Source organism: Artibeus jamaicensis, unplaced genomic scaffold, assembly GCF_021234435.1.
Source record: "Artibeus jamaicensis isolate MK-2021 breed Jamaican fruit bat unplaced genomic scaffold, CSHL_Jam_final contig_3124, whole genome shotgun sequence".
Taxonomy (NCBI): domain Eukaryota; kingdom Metazoa; phylum Chordata; class Mammalia; order Chiroptera; family Phyllostomidae; genus Artibeus; species Artibeus jamaicensis.
The window spans coordinates 9,327-32,635 of NW_026521722.1; the positions used below are offsets into that span (position 1 = coordinate 9,327).

At 41.3% G+C, this 23,309-nt stretch overlaps 1 protein-coding gene across 6 annotated transcripts in view; it reads right to left on the bottom strand.

Annotated features, from left to right (window-relative positions):
- Positions 1–2,123: 2,123 nt before the first annotated feature.
- ZNF235 (zinc finger protein 235) overlaps positions 2,124–23,309 on the bottom strand; it is a 44,677-nt gene continuing 23,491 nt past the window's right edge. The window contains exons 1-5 of one of the 6 annotated variants that reach the window (XM_053663000.1): positions 17,766–17,845; positions 16,196–16,256; positions 12,349–12,475; positions 11,726–11,851; positions 2,124–5,551 (exon numbers count right to left, since the gene is read on the bottom strand). In XM_053663000.1, the coding sequence (XP_053518975.1) occupies positions 3,579–5,551; positions 11,726–11,851; positions 12,349–12,475; positions 16,196–16,210 (2,241 nt within the window). In that variant the 5' untranslated portion in view covers positions 16,211–16,256; positions 17,766–17,845 and the 3' untranslated portion in view covers positions 2,124–3,578. The other 5 variants (XM_053662999.1, XM_053662998.1, XM_053662997.1 and 2 more) reach the window with 5 other exon arrangements.

The following is a 23,309-nucleotide window of genomic DNA, read 5'->3' on the forward strand; positions in this document are numbered from 1 at the left end:
AGGATTCTCTTCTTGTCTTTCAGCCTTGTCATTTTAATTATGATATGTCTTGGTGTAGGCCTCTTTGTCCAACTTGTTTGGGACTCTGAGCTTCCTGGACTTGTGTGTCTTTTTCCTTCACCAGATTGGGGATGTGTTGAGTCATTATTTCTTCAAATAGGTTCTCGATTCCTTCCTCACTCTCTTCTCCTGGTATTCCCATGATGTAGATGTTATGAGAGTTCATGTTACTCAAAATGTTTCTTAAGCTCTCATTTTTTAAGTTCTTTTCCTTTTTTCTGCTGTGCCTGGGTGTTTTTTCCTTCTTGTTTTCTAAATTACTGATTTGACCATCTGTTTCAGCTAAGCTACTTTTAAAAAATATGTATTTTATTGATTATGCCATTACATGTATTTTATTGATTATGCCATTACAATTGTCCCATTTCCACCTCTTCATTCCCCTCCACCCTGCACACTCCCTCCCTCCATCCCCCTTTAGTTCATCTCCATGTGTCTCAAATTCTTTAGCTTCTACATTGCCCATACTATTCTTGCCCTTCCCCGTTTATTTTCTACCTACTGTCTATGCTACTTATTCTCTGTACGCTCCCCCCTTTCTCCTCCTCCCACTCCCCTGTTGCTATCCATCCATGTGATCTCCATTTCTATAGTTCCGCTCCTGTTTTAGCTGTCCCTGTAGCTTGCTTTTGTTTTAGGTGTGGTTGTTAATAACTGTCAGTTTACTGTCCTTTCACTGTTCATATTTGTTATCTTCTTTTTCTTAGATAAGTCCCTTTAACATTCATATAATAAGGGCTTGGTGCTGATAAACTCCTTGAACTTGACCTTATCTGGGAAGCACTTTCTCTGTCCTTCCATTCTAAATGAAAGCTTTGCTGGATAGAGCAATCTTGGATGTAGGTCTTTGGATTTCATGACTTGGAATACTTCTTTCCAGCCCCTTCTTGCCTGTAAGGTCTCTTTTGACAAATCTGCTGAGAGTCTGATGGGAACTCCTTTGTAGGTGACAGCCCCCTTATCTCTTGCTGCTTCTAGGATTCTCTCCATTTTAATCTTGGCTAATGTAATTATGATGTGCCTTGGTGTGTTCCTTCTTGGGTACAACTTCTTTGGGACTCTGAGCTTCTTGTACTTCCTGGAAGTCTGGTGGGGTTTTTTTGGTGTTTTTTTTGTTTTGTTTTGTTTTTGCCAGATTGGGGAAATTCTCTTTTATTATTTGTTCAAATAAGTTTTCCACTTGTTGCTCTTCCTCTTCCCCTTCTGGTACCCCTATAATTCGGATGTTGGAATGTTTAAAGATGTCCTGGAGGTTCCTAAGCCTCTCATTTTTTTTGAATTCTTGTTTCTTCATTCTTTTCTGTTAGGTCATTTTTTTCTTCCTTCTGGTCCACTCCTTTGATTTGAGTCCCAGTTTCCTTCCCATCACTATTGGTTCCCTGTACATTTTCCTTCATTTCAATTAGTTTAGCTTTCATTTGTTCCTCTAATTTGTGACTAAAATCAACCAGTTCTGTGAGCATCCTGATCGCCAGTGTTTTGAACCCTGCACCTGAAAATTTGGCTATCTCTTGGTCGCTTAGAATTATTGGCTCTGGGGATTTGAGCTGTTCTTAAGCCATGATGTTTTGGTCTGTTTGCGCCTGTTACGTATGAGGGGCGGAGCCTTAGGTGTTCACCAGGGCGGGGCTGCCCAGGTCTGTGGGTTGTGACACTGCATGTGGGGGTGGGGTCAGAGAGGGGCAATGGCGCTTTTTCTGCTCTCGGATTTTGGTCCCCTCTGCCGCTTCCTGCAAGCAAATTGGGCCCTTCTGGTGCTGGTTCTCAAGTGTGTGGGCCTGTGGATCCTCTAGGACCCTGTGGGTCTCTCCAACAAACTCTCTGTGAGTCTGGGAGCTCCTCCCAGCACCTTGACCCCAAAAGTTTTTCCAATTGTGGCTTTTAGGCTTTAATTCTTATCGCTGGGGCCCTAGCCTGCACAGTCTTGTCTCACTGCTCGCTCCCTTGCCTGGTTTATCTGCCCGGGGTTAGCCAGCTGCCCTGCGCCTTCACTGGGTCTGCCCATTGCCACCCCATGCCTGGGATCTGCCAACTGCCGCCTGTGCTCCTGGGTCGGTCCACCTGATTTTTCCTGGTGATCCTGCTCTGCCAGCCACTGACTCCACCCCTTTTATCAGTCTGGCTGAATGGTTCATTGTTGTCAGACTTCCATACATTTCAATTTTCTCTGTTTTGGTTGCATTTTTGTTACAAAAACTTTGTTGTCTTTAAACTTGGTTGTGCGAGGAGGCACAATGTTTGTACCTACGCCTCCATCTTGGCCGGAAGTCCCTATTTCCTTTCTTAGAAATTCAATATAAACATCTTAGTGTGTGATCTGTCTCACTTTTTCTACACTCTCCTAAGCTAGGATTGCTAGGTAAAAGGGTGTTTTGATACATATTGACCAGCTAATGTTGTTTACTTCTCCAAAGAGGTGGTTGAAAACAGAATGCTGTGAAAATGACAATCTAAATTGTTACATTTAATGAATTTCAATCAAGTTTCTTGTCCTGCTTCCTCCCTCCTTACTTTAGCAAGATGAGGGTGGAATGTAACAAAATTAATGTCCTTGAAGTCTGCAAAGCCCCTGACTAAAGAGGTGTGAATGGAAGAAAGACTACATAGAAAAGATACTCTGACCTCAGCTTGCAGAAAAATAATAAGAAACCAATTATTAACAATTCAACTTTACTAAAATTTTTTGTCATTAGTAACTACTTTTACATTTTCAAAGTGTTACAGTAAAACTGTACCTTAATGAATTAGGGTTCAAAATTTCCAATTATATAAATTCACCATAATTAGATGGGGAAAAAACAGTACTTTTCAGTCTATAAAATACAAACTAATGATTAAATAGCACACTTTTCACGCAGATAATACACTGAACAATGAAATGAGGCTGAACGGGGGATGGGAGCCATTCAGAAGTCTTGTTGAAATTAGTTTGTATTATTGTGGATGGCAGCATAATATTCATTTTGAATATGCTATGATGAATTTATAATAGGGAACTGGCTAGATTTTCACATATTTGTTCTGACTATAGTGATTTTCTTCACTTTGTTCAGTAATTGCTGGTCATCTAGTACATGCCAAACAGTTCTACAAGGTAAGAAACAGTGGTGAAAAACACCCCACGCATGTGGAGCTTATGTTTTAGGTGACATCAGTTTCATCTGTCCATCATACTTTTGTTAGAATCCTGTATATAATCTTCATTTATAAGCCCTCTCTTCTCCATAGACTCTAATAAAATACAAGATTCTGTTGTGTTCATCTTTAGAACTGGGACATTCAAAACTCTGCTTTAACCACTTACCACATTTAGAAAACCAGTTTTCTCTTATATGTGAAATCTGATTTTTACAAAGAATCATCTCCCAACTGAGTTCTTAAAACACATTTCATAAAGCTGCTTTTCTGGCACAATCCCTCGAAGCTTCTGGGTTCTGAAGGAGCTTTCCACAGCTACCAGCAGAGAACTTCTAATGGACAGAGACGGGACATCTAACCAAAGGCTATCTCACACACTTCTATAGATTCCCTCCAGTGTGGATTCTCTGATGATATACAAGATGTGATCTCTGGCTGAAGCCCTTGCAACATACATCACATATGTAAGGTCTCTCCCCCGTGTGGACCCTCTGATGTGTGTGAAAATGTGATGCCTGACTAAAGCCCTTCCCACACTGTTGACACGTATAGGGTTTCTCTCCTGTGTGGACCCTCTGATGAGCACTGAGCCCAGCACTCCAGCTGAATTCTTTCCCACACTCCTCACATTTAAATGGTTTCTCCCCGGTGTGAATGATCTGATGGACTTGAAGATTTGACCTCTGGCTGAAGGCCTTACCACAGGTGTCACACTTATATGGTTTCTCTCCAGTGTGGACTCTCTGATGGGCTTGAAGATGTGAACTCTGACTGAATCGCTTCTGACACGCGTCACATTTGAATGGCTTCTCCCCAGTGTGGACACTCTGATGAGCTTGAAGATTTGAGGCCTGACTGAAACCTTTCCCACACTCTTCACACTTATATGGCTTCTCTCCTGTGTGGACTCTCTGATGATTGTGAAGATTCAAGCTCCAATTGAAGCGCTTCCCACACACCTCACATTTGTAGGGTTTTTCTCCAGTGTGGACTCTTTGATGGGCTTGAAAATATGAACTCTGACTAAAGCCTTTACCACACACATTGCATCGAAATGGTTTCTCCCCTGTGTGAACTCTCTGATGGCTCTGGAAACTCGAGGCTGAGCTAAAGCCTTTACCACACTCTTCACATTTATATGGTTTCTCTCCCGTGTGGACTCGTTGATGACTATGGAGATTAAAGCTCAAACTGAAGCACTTCCCACACTCCTCACATTTGTACGGTTTCTCTTCAGTGTGCACTCTCTGATGGGTATGGAGATTTGAACTACAACTGAAGCGTTTACCACAATCTGCACATTTATAGGGTTTCTCTCCAGTGTGGATTCTCTCGTGGGCCTGAAGGTGTGATCTCTGAGTGAAGCCCTTTCCACAGATCTCACATTTATAAGGTTTCTCTCCAGTGTGAACTCTGCAGTGAATGTTCAGATCTGTGCTACGACTGAAGCCCTTCCCACAACTGTCACATCTATAAGGTTTCTCCCCTGTGTGAATAGGCAAGTGAGCATAAAGGTGGGAGGTCTGATTAAAGCTCTTACCACACTCTAGGCACGAATACGGTTTCTCCCCTGTGTGAACTCTCTGATGAGTCTGCAGGTTTGAGCTCTGACTAAAACCCTTCCCACACTCATGACACCAATAGCGTTTTTTCCCTGTGTGAACATGTTGTTGAACAGGAATGGCTGAGTTGTACCTGGTATCCTGATGTGTACTGTGTGAAAGGAACTTCTTTTCCAAGTGTTCTTGCTGATGGACCTCAAGACTGGAGCCATCACCGAATGCTTTTTCACATTCATTACACTGGTAGGTTTTCTGTCCTGTGTGGAATACACTGAACTGGACAAGAGGGGACACCTTTGCGATGTCCTCACCACAATCTTCTTTACTGTGGGCGTGATCTCTCTTGTGTGCTGCATCATCATCAGAGGGGTAAGAATTGTAACTGAAGATGTTAGCCTGTGGAACAAATACACAGAACTTGTTTTTCATTAGTATCTGCTTACAACTTCCCTGATAATTCTGTGTCTCGTTCAGATATGTTTTATTCCAAGAATTCTGAGCTCTCCTTGTTGGAAATCCTTGATATTCATTAATACTAGAATGATTCTCTGTAAGAGTCATTACACAGCTGTCGTCCACATTGTCCTGCATGAATATTCCTGTTCCCACCTGACAGGGGGAATTAGGTGGTTTGGAGAACATCTTTTCTTCAACGTGTATCATGGACTCTTGACTTTTTGTTAATTTACTCACAACATGACTCTTGATTTGCCAGCATGAAAGCTCTCCTAATGAAAGGCATCTTACTCCTGCTTCATGAAGAATCTCCAGCTCATTTTCATACCTGCCTCCTGAAAGAATTAGGGAGAGAGTGACATCAGCAAGATTATAGGACAGGAATCCCCAAGTCTTTGTTCCACCAATGAAACAGAAAAAAAAACAAGAATGAAAGACAAAAAACACTAGAGATTATCAAAAATATGAGTTCTGAAAAACAGTCAAAAGACATACAGCAACCTACAGCAAGCAAGAGAACATGAAAATGTGAAAAAGTCACATTTAAAAAGGTATGAGGGAGGGATTTTGAGGAACAAGTATGAAAGACACAGAGATGAGGACTGGGGGGGGGATGGGAGGGAGGGGGGAGACCGGGAGGGAGGGGGGAGACCGGGCGGGGGGGTGGTGGGATGGGAGAAATAGATTAAAAAAAAAATGTACTTGAAAAGTAACTAAATAAAATTTATATTAAAAAAAATAATAAAAAAAAAGAAAAAAAAAGGTATGAAACTTGGAGACCATCTCAGATTGAGGGGAGAGGGTCTTGTCAGGTCTATTCTAAGCGTGTGTCTTGCCCGAGGCTGTGTGAGTGCTTTTTCCCATTCCCTTCCATACACAATTACTTAAATGCCTTGCCATTTTTACTTATGGCATGGTATGGTCTAAAGGATGCAGAGGTTCACTTCTCAATTCCCTACCTCAAGCTGCATACAGCAGAGCAGACTTTTTTTGCAATTCTCTGACCCACCTTGGAGATGCCAATGAACTGGTCTCCACTTTATCTGACTCAGACAAAATGGAAAAAAGCAACAGAAAGCAGCAGTAGACACTGTTCATGGAAGTGGGGATTACAGACATGCAGAGGCCTAGACAAGAAATTATGTGTGAAGGAACACACTAGAACATCTAAATCCAAGAAATGCTCAAGCAGCACTTTTTGGAAGACAGAGAAACTTAAAAGCATCCATGTGAGAGGGAACTGAAAAGGCATACACAGAACCAGGAAAGTCAACAGCTCAGAAAATGACCTGGGAAGACCTCAAGCCCTAACTCTGGGCAGATCCCAGGGCTTAGAATGTACCCTGCTCATTAAGGTTCCCCAGAAAAGAGCTAATCAGCAAAGATTGGTAGATGTTTTCTCAAATGCTCAATTTTCTTTTTTTTAATCCAAAGAAATTACTACATTAGGTACTTTATATTAACTTTTTTCTTTAGATTTTTATTTCTTTTCAGAGAGAGGAAGGGAGGGAGAAAGGGTTTGGTTGCCTTTTGCATGTCTCCAAACTGAACCTAGCGCACACAACCCAGGCATGTTCCCTGGCTGGGAATCAAACCTGTGACCTTTTTAAAATTCTCACCTGAGGATTTTTTTAGCTGAATTTAGAGGAGAAGATGGGGAAAGGAAGAGAGAGACAGAAACATCAACATGACAAACATTGATCAGTTGCCTCCCATACGCAACCCAACCAGGGATCGAACCCTCAACCCTGCCATGTGCCCTGACCCGGAATCAAACCTGCAACCCTTTGGTGTATGGGACAGTGCTCCTAACAACTGAGCCACTTAGCCAGGCTGCATTATTGTATTTTTGGTTCATAACTTACTTTTTGCTATTGTTAACAGATTTATAACTGTTATGCTTTGTCTTTCAAATCCTATGTTAATTAGTACACAATATAAAGATGTTTTTAACCTCAATAACATTAAGGGAGGGTGTGTAACAAGTTTTTGTAAGTAGTTGAAATTAATTTATTAAAACAGATTGTTATAACTAGGACGTTTTATGCAAACTCCTTGGTAACCACAAAGAACACACCTAAATAATATGCACAAATGAAAATGGATAATCAAAATATGTCAATATAAAACCTCAAGTAAACACAAAGGAAAACAGTAAAAGATGAAAAAAAGGACAAAAAAAGCTATGAGACACAGAAAAAAAGGATTACATTCCACTAGAAAAGACAAAGAATGGCAGAATGGATTAAGGCAACATGATCCCACTACATGCTGTCTACAAGAGACATTGAATCTAAGGACATGTAGAGGTAGAAAGTAAAAGGATAGAACACACTCTGTGCAAACAGTAACCAAACAAGAGCAGGGGGAGCTATACTAACAAAACAAAACAGACTTTTGTCAAAAACTAGTATAAGACACAAAGGACATTACACAGTGACAAAAGGGTCCATTAATTAAGAAAATCAATTTTAAACATGTACCAAACATCAGAGGTTTTGAATATATAAAGCAAACACTGACAGAACTAAAAGAAGAAATAGACAGCTCTATACTTGTAGCAAATTTCAACACTTCATATTCATTAACAAACAAAATGAAGATAAGAATACAGACGACTTGGCCCTGGCTGGTATGGCTCAGTGGATTGAATACCAACCTGCAAACCAGAGTTGCTGGTTCGATTTCCAGTCAGGGTACGTGCCTGGTTTGCAGGCCAGGTTCCCAGCTGGGGGTGTGCAAAAGGCAATTGATCAATGTATCTCTTGCACATCGATATTTCTCGCCCTCTCTTTCCCTCCCCCCTCTAAAAATAATAAATACAACATTTTCTTAAAATAATACAGAGGACTTGAATATTATAGAACAACTGTACCTAACAGACATATAGCACACGCCACCAAACAGGAGAATAAACATTTTCTCAAGTGCTCATGGAACAGTCTACCAGAAGGATCATGTACTAGATCACAAACAATTGCTAATAAATTTTAAAAGACTGAAATCACACAAAGCATCTTTTCTAATCATAATGGAATAAAAATAGAAATAGCAAAAGGAAAACCCAAGTATGTGGAAATTAACATACAGTGGATCAAAGAAGGACTCACAAGGAAAATTAGAAAATATCTGGAAACAAATAAAAACAAAAATACAGCATACCACCCTGGCTGGTGTAGCTCAGTGGATTGAGCACGGGCCTGCGAACCAGACAATCGCGGTTCGATTCCCAGTCAGGGCACATGCCTGAGTTGCAGACCAGTTCCCTGCAAGCCAATTCCCAGCAGGGGACACATGAAAGGCAACCATACATTGATGTTTCTCTCCCTCTCTCCTTCCCTTCCCCTCTAAAGATAAATAAAATCTTAAAAAAAAAAAAAAAAGTACAGCATACCAGAATTTATGAGTGCAGAGAACACAATGCTAAGAGGAATTTTTATGCCTGTAAATGCTGGCACTAGAAAAGATCTTAGATCAACAACCTAACTCTATACATTAAAGAACTACAAAAAGAGGGTGGTGAACACACAATACAATATACAGATGACATAGAATTGTATACCTGAAATCTGTATAATTTTATTAACCAATGTCTTGATAAATTCAATTTTTAAAAAACTAGAAAAAATTAAACTAAAAAACCTAAAAGAAAATAAAGATCAGAGCAGAGAGAAATGAAACAGAGGATAGAAAAACATTACAGAAATATCAACAAAAACAAGCCTTGGTTCTTCCTAAAGATCAAAATTGATAAACTTGCCCTGGCTGGTGTAGCTCAGTGGATTGAGCACAGGTCTGCAAACCAGAGGATCGCGGTTCAATTCCCAGCCAGGACACATGCCTGGGTTGCAAGCCAGTTCCCTGCAGGCCAGTTCCCAGCAGGGGATGCACTAGAGGCAACCATACATTGATGTTTCTCTCATACATTGATGTTTCTCTCCCTCTCTCCTTCCCTTCCCCTCTAAAGATAAATAAATAAATAAATATTTTTTAAAAAAAGAATGTTTGCTTTAAAAAAAAATTGATAAACTTTTAGCTACTTAAACAAACAGAACCAAAATAATTAGAATCAGAAATGAAGGTGGAACATTACTACTGACCTTACAAAAATACAAACGACTATAAAAAAATACTATGAATATTTTTGTACACTAACAAATTAGAGAAGATAGGTGAAATGCATTAATTCCTAGAAACACAATATCTACCAAGATTGAAAAAAATATCTGAACAGATCTATAACTACTAAGGAGTCTGAATCAATACTTAAAAACTTCTCAACAATGAAAAACCTCTAGGGGACCACTAGCACACACAGCTTCATTAGTGAATTTTGCCAAATTCGAAAAAGAGGAGAATTACAAGTGATTCTACAGAAATAAAAGGGATTTTAAGAGAATTCTATGAAAAAAATTGTACGTTAAATACTAAACAACCTAGATGAAATAATTTCCTAGATGTACACAAACTACCAAAACTGAATCATGAATAGAAATTTAAACATAACCTCTAACTAGTAAAGAGATTGAAACAGTAATAAAAAACCTGCCAACAAAGAAAAGCCAAGGACCAGATGGCTTTACTGGAAAGTTCTACCAAATATTTAAAGAATTATTATCACAAAAGGAACATTTACAAATGAATTCTATAAGACTAGCATTACCCTAACTCCAAAGCCAGACAAAGCCACTATAGAAAAACTACAGACCAATATCCCTGACAACTATTACTGCAAAAATCCTTCACAAATTACTAGCAAATAATTCAACAGCAAAAAGGATTATACGTGATGATCAGGTGGGATTTATTCCTGTAATGCAAAGACCGTTCATCACATGAAAAGCCAACAACAATGCAATAGAGACCACAAAAGAATGGAGAACATGGTCATCTCAACTGATACAGTAAAAGTACTTGATAAAATGTAACACCCTTGAATTATAAAACACTTAACAAACTGCAACATAATACCTCTATATGAAAAGTGCACAGCTGACATGATCACCAGTGGTGAAAGCTTTCCCTCTAACATCAGGATCAAGGTAAGGATGCCTGCCATTGTCAGTTCTGTTTAACACAGTAATAGAAGTGCTAACCATAGAAATCAGGCAAGAAAACAAAATGAAGACATCCATCCAAGTTGAAAGGAAAAGGAAAATTGTTTATAGATGACATGATCTTGCTTATAGAAAATCTTAAAGATAATGCAGACACAAAAAACACAACCAACAAGCAAATTCAAAAACAAACTCCCTGATTCAAATATGAGCAAAAGATAACAGTGGAATCGTGAAATTAAGACTGTCTGTACTAAGATGTACTCCTCAAACTAATACAAAATACTACTGAACGTAAATTTTAATAGAAAGATAAAAGTTTAAAAAATGATATATACAGATGACCAATAGGCACATGAAAAGGTTTCAACATCACTAATCATTACAGAAATGCAAAACAAAACAGTAAGATACCACTTCACACCCATTAGCATGGCTATTTTTTAATTATTTTTAAAGAAGAAGAGAGAAAGAAAAACACTGATTTGTTGTTCCACTTATATGCATTCATTGGTTGATTCTTGTATATGCCCTGACTGGGGATCAAACCTGTGATCTTGGTGTATCAAGACAATGCTCTAATCAACTGAGCAACTTGGCCAGGGCTCTGGTGGCTCTTATTATTTAAAAAAAAAAACAAAAAAAAAACAAGGGAAAAAGCCCAGGTACTGGTGAAGACACAGCAAATTGGAACCCTTATGCATTCCTAGGGGGAATGTATTATTCCTAGTGTGGAAAACAGTGTGGGTGTTCCTCAAAAATTAAAAATAGCCCTGACTGTCCATGACTGGTGTGGCCCACTTGGTTGGACATTGTTCCATAAAGTGAAAGGTCACCAAGGTTGAGGATTCGATCTCAAGAAGCAACCAGTGAATGCATAAATGAGAAGAACAAATCAATGTCTATCTGTCTCTCTCTCCCCCCCTCCCCACCTTCCTCTTTCTCTATAAAATCAATAAAATTTGAAAAAAAAATTAAAGACATGGAGAGGAGAAGACAGTACTCTGAATAGAATGCTTACAGAAGGACTTGGATGACATGATGTCTGAGCAGAGATATGAATAAGAAAGCATGTTTGAAGGTTTATGGGGAAGCATTCCAGCCACAGAAAAGATTCTGATGCAGAAACATGATAGCCCTGTATTAGATCAGATGAGATCGGGTGTGTTCAGGGTGGTATGGCCATAGACATAAGCATTCTACATCAGAAATAGGTAAGGCTGGCAGCATCAAAAGGAGGAAAATGACAAAAGAAAGACACAAAATGGTAAAGCCTCGGGAATAAGCAAACACTACAGGGCCTTCCAGGCCCCTTAAATACTTTGGGTTTTGTCTTGAGTAAAATGGAAAGTCAGTGGGTGGCAGGATGTGACAGATGTTGCCCAAGGGTCCCTGGGGTTGCTGTGTGGAGAGCAGATCCCTCAGAACAGAGAGAGAATGATGGGCTGTTACCTTGAGGGACTCCCGCTGCAGAGCTCTCTGTGGAATGTCCGCCTCTTAGTGTTTGGATTTCCGTCATCCAAAGCTTTTCCTCTCTCTCCAACTGGGCTATCATATCAGGTTTACAGGACTGATGCCCTGTGAAAAGACAAGATTAAAGTGAAACATTAAAGGTAAAGAATATTATAAAATTTGGGTTCCAATCCCATGATGTAAGGCTCTGCCCCTCCCCCAAACCAGTGCTTGTCATTTTGATGCAACTTACTAAATCCACTTCATGACCCACCAATGGAACATGACCCACAAATTTTTAAAAAGATATACGAAATAAGGAGGCAGGTACAGCCAAGCCCAACTGTTCATTTACAGTTAATTTATAAGTCAAATGTTTACCTTGGAACAAAGACTAGAAACGTCTTGTCTCTACTTGCAAACACACTGGAAAACTCTGGTCTCTAAGGGGTCCTGAAGCCTTGAAGTAGTGGGCAGAGGTCAGGGATGCTACCAAACACCCTAAAACGCACAGAACAGTCTCCACAACATACAATTATCTGGCCGAAAATGTCAACAGTGCCAAGATGGAGAAACCCTGGGCAAGGGGCTGAAGCCATGTTACCGGGGGCGCCTGTCCTCACCCACTAAAACCAGGTTCCGGAAGTTCTCCAGGGTCACATCCCGGTACAGCTTCCTCTGGACGGAGTCCAGCAGCCCCAGCTCCTCCTCCGTGAAGACCACAGCCACGTCCATGAACGTCACCGCCTCCTACAACACCAAACACAGGCAAACTGAACCTTGCAACTGGGCAGAGGACAGCACTGAGAGGGTGGAGATAGGCAGGAAGCTGTATTAGCCTTTAATGGGCCCGAATAGCATCTCTTGGTAGAGTTTGTCCTCTTCCCCTTCTACAGTCACACCAAAACAGTGGGAAAGGAAGGAGTCAAGAGAAATATTTTAAAAATCTGTGGCCCTGGATGGTGTGACTCAGTGGACTGAATGCCAGCCTATGAACCAAAAGGTCACCAGTTCAATTCCTAGTCAGGGCACATGCCTAGGTTGCAGGCCAGGTCAGGTCCCCAGTAGGGGGCACACGAGAGGCAACCACACTGATATTTCTCTCCCTCTCTTTCTCCCTCTCCCTAAAAATAAACAAATAAAATATTTTAAAAAATTATAAAACTGTTTGAAAACAAAAAATCTGTGTACACTTAACATGGCACCCTTTATGTAGTTAAATAAAGCTTCTAGAACAGTTGCTGTCAAATCATGGCACATACATTTTATAATTACACTCACAGAACCAGATACTGTAAGACTGAGTTAATTTAGATTCAACAGTATCGAATGGTGGCTATCACCTCCTTTCCCTGAGTGGTACCACTATTCTGTCCATGTTTGCCAGCCTAACAGCGTTTGCCTTCAGGATACCTCTGGAGCAGGTACGGAAGCCATTCTCTGTTCTTAGGAACATGTTGTGTCTGTCAAATGCAGGAGCTTTCAGTGTGGAGGTTAAGAGCACAGGCTCTGGAGACTCACTGCCTCAGTTCACACTCTAAGGCTCTGTCCGTTACCGGCTTTCTTGAACATGTCACCTAACTGCTCAACACCTCAATTTCCCCATCAGTAGAACAAGACATCACAGGGTACTTGAAGGGATTAAATGAGACTATGTACAGGACTTAGGACAGCATCTGACCCATGTTAAATACTTAATAACTGCCAGCCAGTACTCTCATTATTCATGGCCGCAAGGTGTCTCATAAAAGTGATGAGCTGGCCCTGGCTGGTGTAGCTCAGTGGATTGAGCACGGGCCTGCGAACCAGACAATCGAGGTTTGATTCCCAGTCAGGGCACATGCCTGGGTTGCAGGCAGGTTCCCTGCAGGCCAGTTCCCAGCAGGGGACGCACGAAAGGCAACCATACATTGATGTTTCTCTCCCTCTCTCCTTCCCTTCCCCTCTAAAGATAAATAAATAAAATCTTAAAAAAAAAAAAAAAGTGATGAGCTATAATATATTGAACCATACCAAATAATTAAATAATGCAATATTTAAAAATTTTTAAATTGTTAATACTGCAAAAAAGAAAGATTTTTATACAGATCTCAGCCAACTTGTCTGGTTTTGCTAGTAAATTGGCAATTTTCCCCATTTACTTTTCCTTTAAGAGATTAGAAGTGTCCCTGTTTCTCCATACTCTGGGCAAAACTCAATGTTATCTTATTTTTTTTAAAATGCTGGGTCATTAATTGCTAAGTGATAAAAAATAGCTTTTTACAATTTTCCATTTATTTAGCAACTTTGTATTTTTTCACATATTCCCTGTTCATTTCACTTGTTCATAATCTCATGCATCAGTAAGATTTCTCCTGAGAATACTAAGCCTTCTTGCATATAGAAATTCCCAGCCGCACCCCCTCCCACTCCTGTTTCCTGTTTGTCTTATAACTTTGTACATGGCATTTTTCTTTACGGAAATTAAAATTATATCTAAAGGCTGCTCATCTTGCCCTAACCAGTGTGGCTCAGTTGGTTGGGCACCATTCTGTGGGACAAAGGGTCACTGGTTTGGTTCCTGGTCAGGGGACATTCCTGGGTTGAGGGTTCACTCCCAGGCTGGGGTGCATGTGAAAGATAATCAATTGATGTTTCCATTTTTTTCTGTCTTCCTTCCCCTTTCTCTAAAAGTAAATAAGTAAAATCTGTTTGAAAAAAAAAAGAACTTTGCTCATCTCTGCATTCCATTTGGCTGGAGGCCTGAGCATCTGTGGCTCCCTGAACAAACCAGTTGATACACATGGAACAGAGTTGGAGACTAAGAAAACTACCCCGAGGAGGGGCAGTGTTAATTTGGGAGTCCATCATCCACCAGACAAGCCAGGTATACAGACAGCGTGGCCTTGGCTCCTTAGCACAATAGTCGCATTTCTTCTGTATCTCTCCATTTACCCTAATTGGACACCTGAAACTCCTGGCTCAGGTAACTGAACCATTCGTGTGTAAAAAATAATATAAACAGATCCACTTCATATAAAATCGGAGCTACCATACAGAAGGAACTGCCTTGCAAGTTTTACTCCACAAACCTCTGGAATGTAACTTGGCTAAATAACCTTTGCAAAGCTAACGGAAGCAGACGGGATGACCAAAAATTAATGACATTCTTTAGGATGAGCATCACCGTGTTAGCTTATCTGCACCTGCAGAAATTCCATCCTTAGCTTAATAACACCCAAGGAAATACCTCCTTTCTACTCATGTAATTATCCCCCTTCTCTCTGTCTCCTAACAGGAATACTATTTGGGCTTCTCCCTGAATCTCTGCTTCCCCAGTAGCTACTTCTTTTGGATCAAATGAAAGCCTGTTGCCGCTCACTTTGACCTTTTTTCAGGTTAACAAGTGTCAGCAGCTGGGGACTGAGTAGACTTCAGTAGGTGTCCGAAAGTTCACAAATCTGTTCATGTTAAAATGCAAACAAGACCATCTATATCCTCACACCGCGGTTGCATGAAATAAAGATCAGGCAAGTGCTCCTAGACCAGGGATGTACTTCTTTAAAATACACAATCATGTCAATGAATGAAACAGATACTTAAGTATGATATATACATGGTTTAACTTAGAATTAAAGACAAGAGTCTTATTCTTCTCGTTTGAAAACAACTGAAATTCTTTTCTCTGAGTTCAGTTATCAGGTGGACCCCGTTACAAACAGCTATACTTTACATACTCTCTCCACAAAGTGTAACGCTCCATGCAGTAGAAAACTAAGACCCTAGAACTTTGAAGAGAGGAAAAAATGGGAGAGTTCTCGGAACTCCTGTTTGGGAAGAAAGGTTATATGTAGAAACACTGTCACTGCAAACACCTTTAAAATGATAAAATTCACAAGCTACATAAAAAGGGGGAAAATATTAGGTGTACTTGGAAAATGATGTGGCCAGAGTCATAGGTGATATAAAATTAAACTTTAAAAATCCAAAATGGCTAAGCTGTGATTACAAATATATACATGTAAATGCAAATGAAAAGGAATATGGGAAAATAAACAGCAAATTTGTAAACATATTTATAAAGTGGGAGTTCTTTTTAATTTTTTTAAAATACCCATTGCCCTGGCTGGTGTGGCTCACTGGATTGAGCACTGGCCTGCGAACCAGTCACTGGTTCAATTCCCAGTAAGGGAACATGCCTGGGTTGTCAGCCAGGTCCCCAGTAGGGGGCGTGTGTGAGGCAACCCCACATTGATGTTTCTCTCCCTCTCTTTCTCCCTCCCTTCCACTCTGTCTAAAAATAAGTAAAATAATTTTTAAAATACCTATTAATTTTCACACTGCTATTTGGAAATAAGCAAAAAAGCAAGGACCCGACATAACAACATTTCTGGCGCCTTTGGTTCCCTTGCCAAGCAGGAGAAATATGTGTCCAAACTTTGCGGAATGAGATGTCATTTTAAGAAACAGAAAGGCATACCCCCGACTCACCTGGAACTTGGTCATTTTTCTCCTCTTCGTTTCGGGGAAAGGCAGAGTTCTGGATGCAGAACTGGGAAGGGAAAGCCATCGTGAGAGATGCTAGGGATGCTGCTAGTCCACTTGGCACTTCATGGGAGCACAAAGGTGCCCCTTTCTCTAGGCAGAAGCAGTGGCAACAAAGCTGAGTGAGAACAGGGACTGGACTCCACTTCCTCTGTGCCCCCAGCCAGCTGCCACTGTTCATGAACATTCCTTAAAACAGCCCTAACCTGAGTGCCTCTTGTAGTGTCCAGAATATTCCTGAGCCTGAGTATTAGAGGAAATGAGATGCAAGCAGGCAGGTAGGCAGGATAACCTTAATGGGCCCAAAATGCCCAGGTTCAAATTCTGCCATTTCTACTTATTACTTTCTACTCCTCAGCAATGTAAACCTCGAGCAAATCATTCATCTCTCTGCGCCTCATTCCAATCACCTGTAAAGGGGATACTAATAATGCCGGTGTTGCCTACATCCTGCAGATAAAGGCAAGCAGTAGTCTAGGAGTCCTAAAGCTGCCCTTGCAAATTCGATTTCCAGAAAAATCACTCTTTTAAGAAACCCAGAATTCAGAGATGATTGTCCTGTCCCGTGAGTTACCACTAGAAAAATCTAATTCTGATTGGTTATCTCACAGATTCCCCCTATTGGTAACAGTTAAATTTCCACGGGGTTTTTTCCCTCCTAACAGGTGTAATTCGTTGAAATGTTATTAAGCTGGAAGAGTCTCAACAAAGTTTCTTCTCCCATATACAGGTGGGAAAATAATGACTAATAAAAACCTAAGCCTAAGAAATCCCGTGGCAGTTAAATCAACAGGAGTGGCTTATTATACAGTATTGCACACTTATTAAGGCCTCACTATACGGACAGTTAGTTACTCTGCAAATCCAAGATCGCGACTGTTTCTGGGTCCGGGAAAATCCACAGACGACTTTCTCCAGAACCCAGGCTGAAGTTTACTCTCCCTCCACAAATAAGAAGCTCAAAAGAGACCAGGTGCAGAAACAGCCCCACGTTAGGCAGGATCAGTGAGCTCCCACCCCACCCCGGCCTGGCACGAGCTTCCAAGTAATAGGACTCCTCTCTTAGTCTTACAAGGGAATTTATGGTGAACAGCCAACACTTTACAATGCACTAGGCACTATTTTTAAGCTTCTTATATACAACCTCACTTAATTCCCACAAGAACACCACTGGGAAGGACTAACCCTTTTTTGCCATGAAAAAACTGAGGCAATGACAGATCAAAGAAATCGCCCGATATTTTACAGCGAGAAAGAGGCCGAGCTAGCTGGGAGGTCCTGCGGGGAGACTGGGGGAGCGGCGAGCGCTGAAGACCCTCAAACTCCACGTACCACACAAGCCCGCCCCAGATTCGGTAGGCTCAGCCGAGCGGATGCACATCGCCGTCGTCTCCATGGCCGCACTCTGCCGCTGCCCGCTGGCCGCGGCTTACCTTGCTCAGGAGAGAGGACCTAGTCACTGCTCATTCCACGCCGAGGCAAACACATATATCGCTAGGACGCGGGGTTAACTCACCTCACTACGCACCTTGCCAACCCCGACCTCGCCTTCCGGGAGCGGAAGTGCCTCGGGCTACACACGATTCCTGGACTACACTTCCCAGAATCCCCAGGGGGAGCGTCTTGTTTCACGCACTCCTGTACTTCATTTCCCAGGATGCAGCTCGCAGGACTGGCTACCCACGTGCTGGCTAGCGAGCGTTTTGGTAGAGGATTTTGTCTGAGTTCCTAATCTGGCGCTGTTAACTGTCATATTCGTTTTTGCTTCATTCAGTTCTTAAAGCTTATGTGAAAATAGTTGCGGATTTTCGAAATCGTGAGCGTAAGAGAGAAAAGCGAAGCCTAAACTATGCCAATAATATTAAAACAAAATGTTTTAGGGAAAGCAAAGAGTAGGGTAAATATTGGAAACGTAAAAGTAAGTGACTTAATCTGAGCTGCCTCAACAGAACAACAACAACAAAAAAAACTGGATCACAAACTTGTTTCAAATGCCCGGTCCCCAAATATCATCAACACACCTGTTGGTAAAATAAAAACAGAGATTATTGCTTTTTATTTTTATTTATTTTTTTTTGTATTGCAACACTTTATTTAAAGAGTATTGGCGTTGGATTAGTAGCTGAAGTAACAATTGCACGAAGCCAGATTAGATGTACTGCATGATACTCATACTTGATTTATTGACATTACTTAACAATTTATTGGACAAAGGTCAACTTTTTGTTTTTTATTAAGCACATTCCACAGTACAAAGCTGTCAGGGGCACATCCTGAGTGGAAGGGACTCCCGCACAGTGTGAAGCCTCAGACTGACAGCTCCCATCCCCATCATCCCTGGTGTCCCTTGCTGCTGTGGGCCCGGCAGGTTCTTAGCGCTCCGGAGATTATTGCTTTTTGTGGTACGGGAGAACGGCGCCTCCACAGAGCTTTGACACCTGGACAGTAAAGTGTAAGAGCCAGGAAGGCAAGGTGCTATTTATTGAGAATTGCAAATTTGGTTTAAGGCATCTTTCAATGTGAGGGACTTGATTAGAATTGCATAACGGCCATGGTGCTTTGTTCAGGATTAGTGGGAACAACAAGGATTTTTGTAGACAAGGAATCTTTTTTTAAGAGAAACACTGAAGGGTTGCCTAATGTCCCCTATGGGGACCTGGCCAACAACCTTGGCCTGTGTCCTGACTGGGAATTGAACCTGTGACCTTTTGCTCTGCGACCTTTTGCTTTGTGGGAGGACGACCAACCCATTGAGCCACACCAAGCAGGGCTAGGCAAGGAATCTTTAGGTGCAAACTGTTGATACTTTCTTTGGAAGAGTTGGGTGCTTGTGGACATTCCTGTAATAAACAATGTACCTCTTTACTTGGGCAGGAATCACCTGGAATAGTAAAGACATGCTAATGACAACTGAATGAATACCTATGTTGATATAGGCAAAAAGAAATCCCGCGAAGGGAGGTAGTAGGCAGGAATTCTCAGTTTTCGGTGTCCAAGTTCTGCAACTCAGGAGGGAAGGAAAGGAGAAGGGAATAAATAGAATTCCTTTGCCTCCTGCAATCCACAGGCACCTAAGATTTCTTCACACTGTTTTGTGGAATGAAATTCTGCATTCCAAAATGCTAAGAATTTCCAAATTGGCAATGCAAACACTGACTAGTCTATAACAGAGAAATATCTTGAACTTTAAAAAAATATTAGTTGTTATAGCAAACAAAATGAGCTCCATTGCAGGTATTTAAGAAAATAGCCCTGGCGGGTGTGCCTCAATGGATTGAATGCCAGCTTGCAAACCAAAGGGCCACAGGCTCGGTTCCCAGTCAGGGCACATGCCTGGGTTGTGGGCCAGGTCCCCAATAGGGTGTGCATGAGGGGCCACGACACGTTGATGTTTCTGTCCCTATCTTTCTCCCTACCTTCCCCTCTCTCTAAAAAATAAATAATAAATAAAACATTTTTAGAAAAACATTTCTTCTCAGAGTAGCAATGGTGGGCAGACTAAGCCAATTGTCTGCAAAAAGGCTAAAGGCTCAAGAAGATTGTGCTGAGGCTACAATGTGTTGAGCCTACTTGTAGATCTAATAGGATGACGGCTATTAAGAGAAGCAAGCATTTTTTAAATCTCATCAGTGGACATTTTTTCATTGCTTTTAGAGAGAGAGGAAGGGAAGCAAGAAAGGAGAAAGAGAGAATCCTCTACAGGTCTGTATCAGGGATTGTATCCACCCGGACCCAGAAACAGACTCTGCAACCTAGGTATGCGCCCTGACCAGGAATCAAACTGGATGATGCTCCAATCAACAGCCACACTGACCAGGCTAAGAGATGCATGCATTTTGAACTGGGAGAAGATAAGAGAAAGGGCCAAATAATCCGGTTCTAAGCTTCACATTTTGTTTTATTATGTGACAATAAAACCTTGAGGATAAAAAAATCTTTTCTTTCAAAACCATAATACTTTTACCACATCAAATAAAATAATTGCCAATGAGTCTTCAATATTTCCCAATACTAGCCCTGGTCAGGTAGCTCAATCACTGTGTTGTCTCAATGCACAAAGGTTGTGAGTTTGATTACCAGTCAGTGCACATACAAGAAGCAACCAGTAAATGCATAAATAAGTGGAACAACAAGGCTGTCTCTGTCTCACACTTCCTTGCTCTAAAATCAGTACATAAAAATCTCTCACAAAAGGTTTGTTCAAATCAATGTACAGAGTCTACTCATTTTATTTATCAACTCAGATGCATTTATTATTGAATGCTATGCCTTCATTCTTTTTCTGGCCTTTGACCTATTGAGGAATCAGGTCAGTTGTCATAATATCCCACATTCTGGATTTCTCCCACTCTTTGTTTTTTGTCATTAAGTAATTTTTATTCTATGTGTTTCCTGTAAAGTAAAATCTAAATCTAAAGGCCTGATTATTTTGAGAAAAAGAATGCTACTTCATAGGTGGTATAGAAAATATGCATGCAACAACAGACACCAATTCAAATCCTGGGCAAAGCACCACTGAATAGGAAAAAACACACAAAAAGTAGTAAATATATGAAAAATAGCGGTTTTAAATTAAAAAAAACATTTTAAGGAACTGTTACTATTGGAAGTTAGCTAGATATTAATAAAGGAGGGAGCAAAGAGAATTGAACATTGTTGAGCTTAATGGACTCGGAAGCATAAGCCTGCTTGCTTAGCCAGGAATCTACAACTTCATACAACCCATGATATTCCCTATGTCAGGGAATATCAGCACTGTTCCTCCAAGGGGATTAACAGCCCTCCCTTCCCCACTCCAGTACTGGATTGTTTCGGGAGCAGGAGGGCTGGTGGAGGTGCTTGACTTTAGAGACCTGTCAGTCCAACCTGAGAAAGGGATCATTTGCTGGGATGTGAACCCATCAGAAGCATGCAAAAGCTTGGGAAGTTGGCTGGTTATTATGAAGAAGCACCTGGATCTTCCCAAGCCAAAGGTAGTAATAACCTAGCTTAACAAAGAAGTTCTCTCTTTCTCAGTGAAATGCACTTGCCTCCTGCACTCTTGTGGTGACTCTCTCTCTCGTCCAGGAACACACACAACCATGATGATCTAGCAGCTGTGTGGGCCTGCAGCAGACCTAACAAGCTCCAAAGAACTGGAGCTTATTTTTTAATATTTTATATATACATTTAAATATACTATGTTAGTTATACTATTACAGTTGTCTTATTTTTTTTCTCCCCTTTATCTCCCTCTGCCCTTACCCCCAGTCCCCACCCACCAGCATTCCAGCCCCTGGACCGTAGTTCATATCCACGGGTCATACATATAAGTCCTTTGGCTTCTCCATTTCCCATACTATTTTGTACCTACCATTTATGCTTCTTTTTCCAATAAGTGCTTGGTGATGATGAACTCCTTCAACTTTGCCATTCCATTCTAAATGAAAGCTTTGCTGGATAGAGCAATCCTGGGTGTAGGTCCTTGCCTTTCATGACTTGGAATACTTCTTTCCAGCCCCTTCTTGCCTGTAAGGTCTCTTTTGAGAAATCAGCTGACAGTCCTATGGGAACTCCTTTGTAGGTAACTGTCTCCTTTTCTCTTGCTGCTTCTAAGATTCTCTCCTTATTTTTATTCTTGGGTAATGTAATTATGATGTGCCTTTGTGTGTTCCTTGTTGGGTCCAACTTCTTTGGGACTCTATGAGCTTCCTGGACTTCCTGGAAGTCTATTTCCTTTGCCAGATTGAGGAACTTCTCCTTTAATATTTGTTCAAATAACTTTTCCACTTGTTTCTCCTCTTCTCCTACTGGTACCCCCATAATTCAGATGTTGGGAGGTTTAAAGATGTCCTGGAGGCTCCAAAGCCTCTCCTGTTTTTTCAATTCTGGTTTCTTCTTTCTTTTCTGATTGGATGTTTCTTTCTTCCTTCTGATTCACACCATTGATTTGAGTCCCAGTTTCCTTCCCATCACTAGTGGCTCCCTGTACATTTTCCTTTGTTTCACTTAATGTAGCCTTCATTTTTTTCATCTAATTTGCAACCAAATTCAACTAATTCTGTGAGCATCTTGATTACCAGTGTTTTGAACTGTGCGTCTAATAGGTTGGCTATCTCTTCGTTGCTTTGTTGTATTATTTCTGGAGCTTTGATCTGTTCTTTTGTTTGGGCCATTTGTTTTGTTTTGATGTGCCTGTTATGTATTGAGGGGCGGAGCCTTAGATATTCCCCTGGGCAGGGTAACCCACGTGGCTGTGTTGCGACACTGTATGTGGGGAAGAGGTCCACTCTCTGCTGGTTTTCAGCCACTTCCCCTGCTACCCACAATCAAATTGGGACCTTCTGGTGCTGATTCCCAGGTGGGTGTATTTGCCTATGTTCTAGGACCCTGTGGGTTTCTGCAACAAATCTCCTAAAAGGCTGGGAGTTTCTCCCGCCGCCTCAACCCCCACAGGTATTTTCAATCGAGGTTTGAGGCTTTATTTCCTCACACTGGGGCCCTGGGTTATGCAGTCCGGCCCCCTCCCCAGTGTTTCTCTTGGTTTATTTTCTTGAGAATGTGGGACTGCCTGCTCTACCAGCTGCTGCCTCACCGGGTCTGCCTGCTGCTGCCTTTCCAGCCAGCTGCAGCCTTGCCTGCCCCACTCCACAATCTGCCACCTCAGTGGGTCCACCAGCTGCCACCTTGCCTTGAGTCCTCTCTGCCTGGCTGCCTATCTCCATCCCTCCTACTGGTCTGGGTGAGCATTTCTTCTTTTACTCCTTGGTTGTCGGACTTCCATACAGTTTGATTCTCTGTCAGTTCTGGTTGGTTTTGTTTTTAAATTGTTCTTGTCCTTCTTTTGGCTGTGCAAGGAGGCACAGTGTGTCTACCTATGCCTCCATTTTGGCCGGAAGTCTTCAAATAACTTTCAGTGAAGCCAACAGGAAAGCAGACCTCCAAACCACAATGACATAATTATGGACATTCTTTACAGTCACTAGTATATGTAACTATAGAATAACAACTTATTATCACCAATAGAATTTTCTTTTTTCTATTCATGTAATTATTTCCTTTCCCTTTCTCACAAAATTCC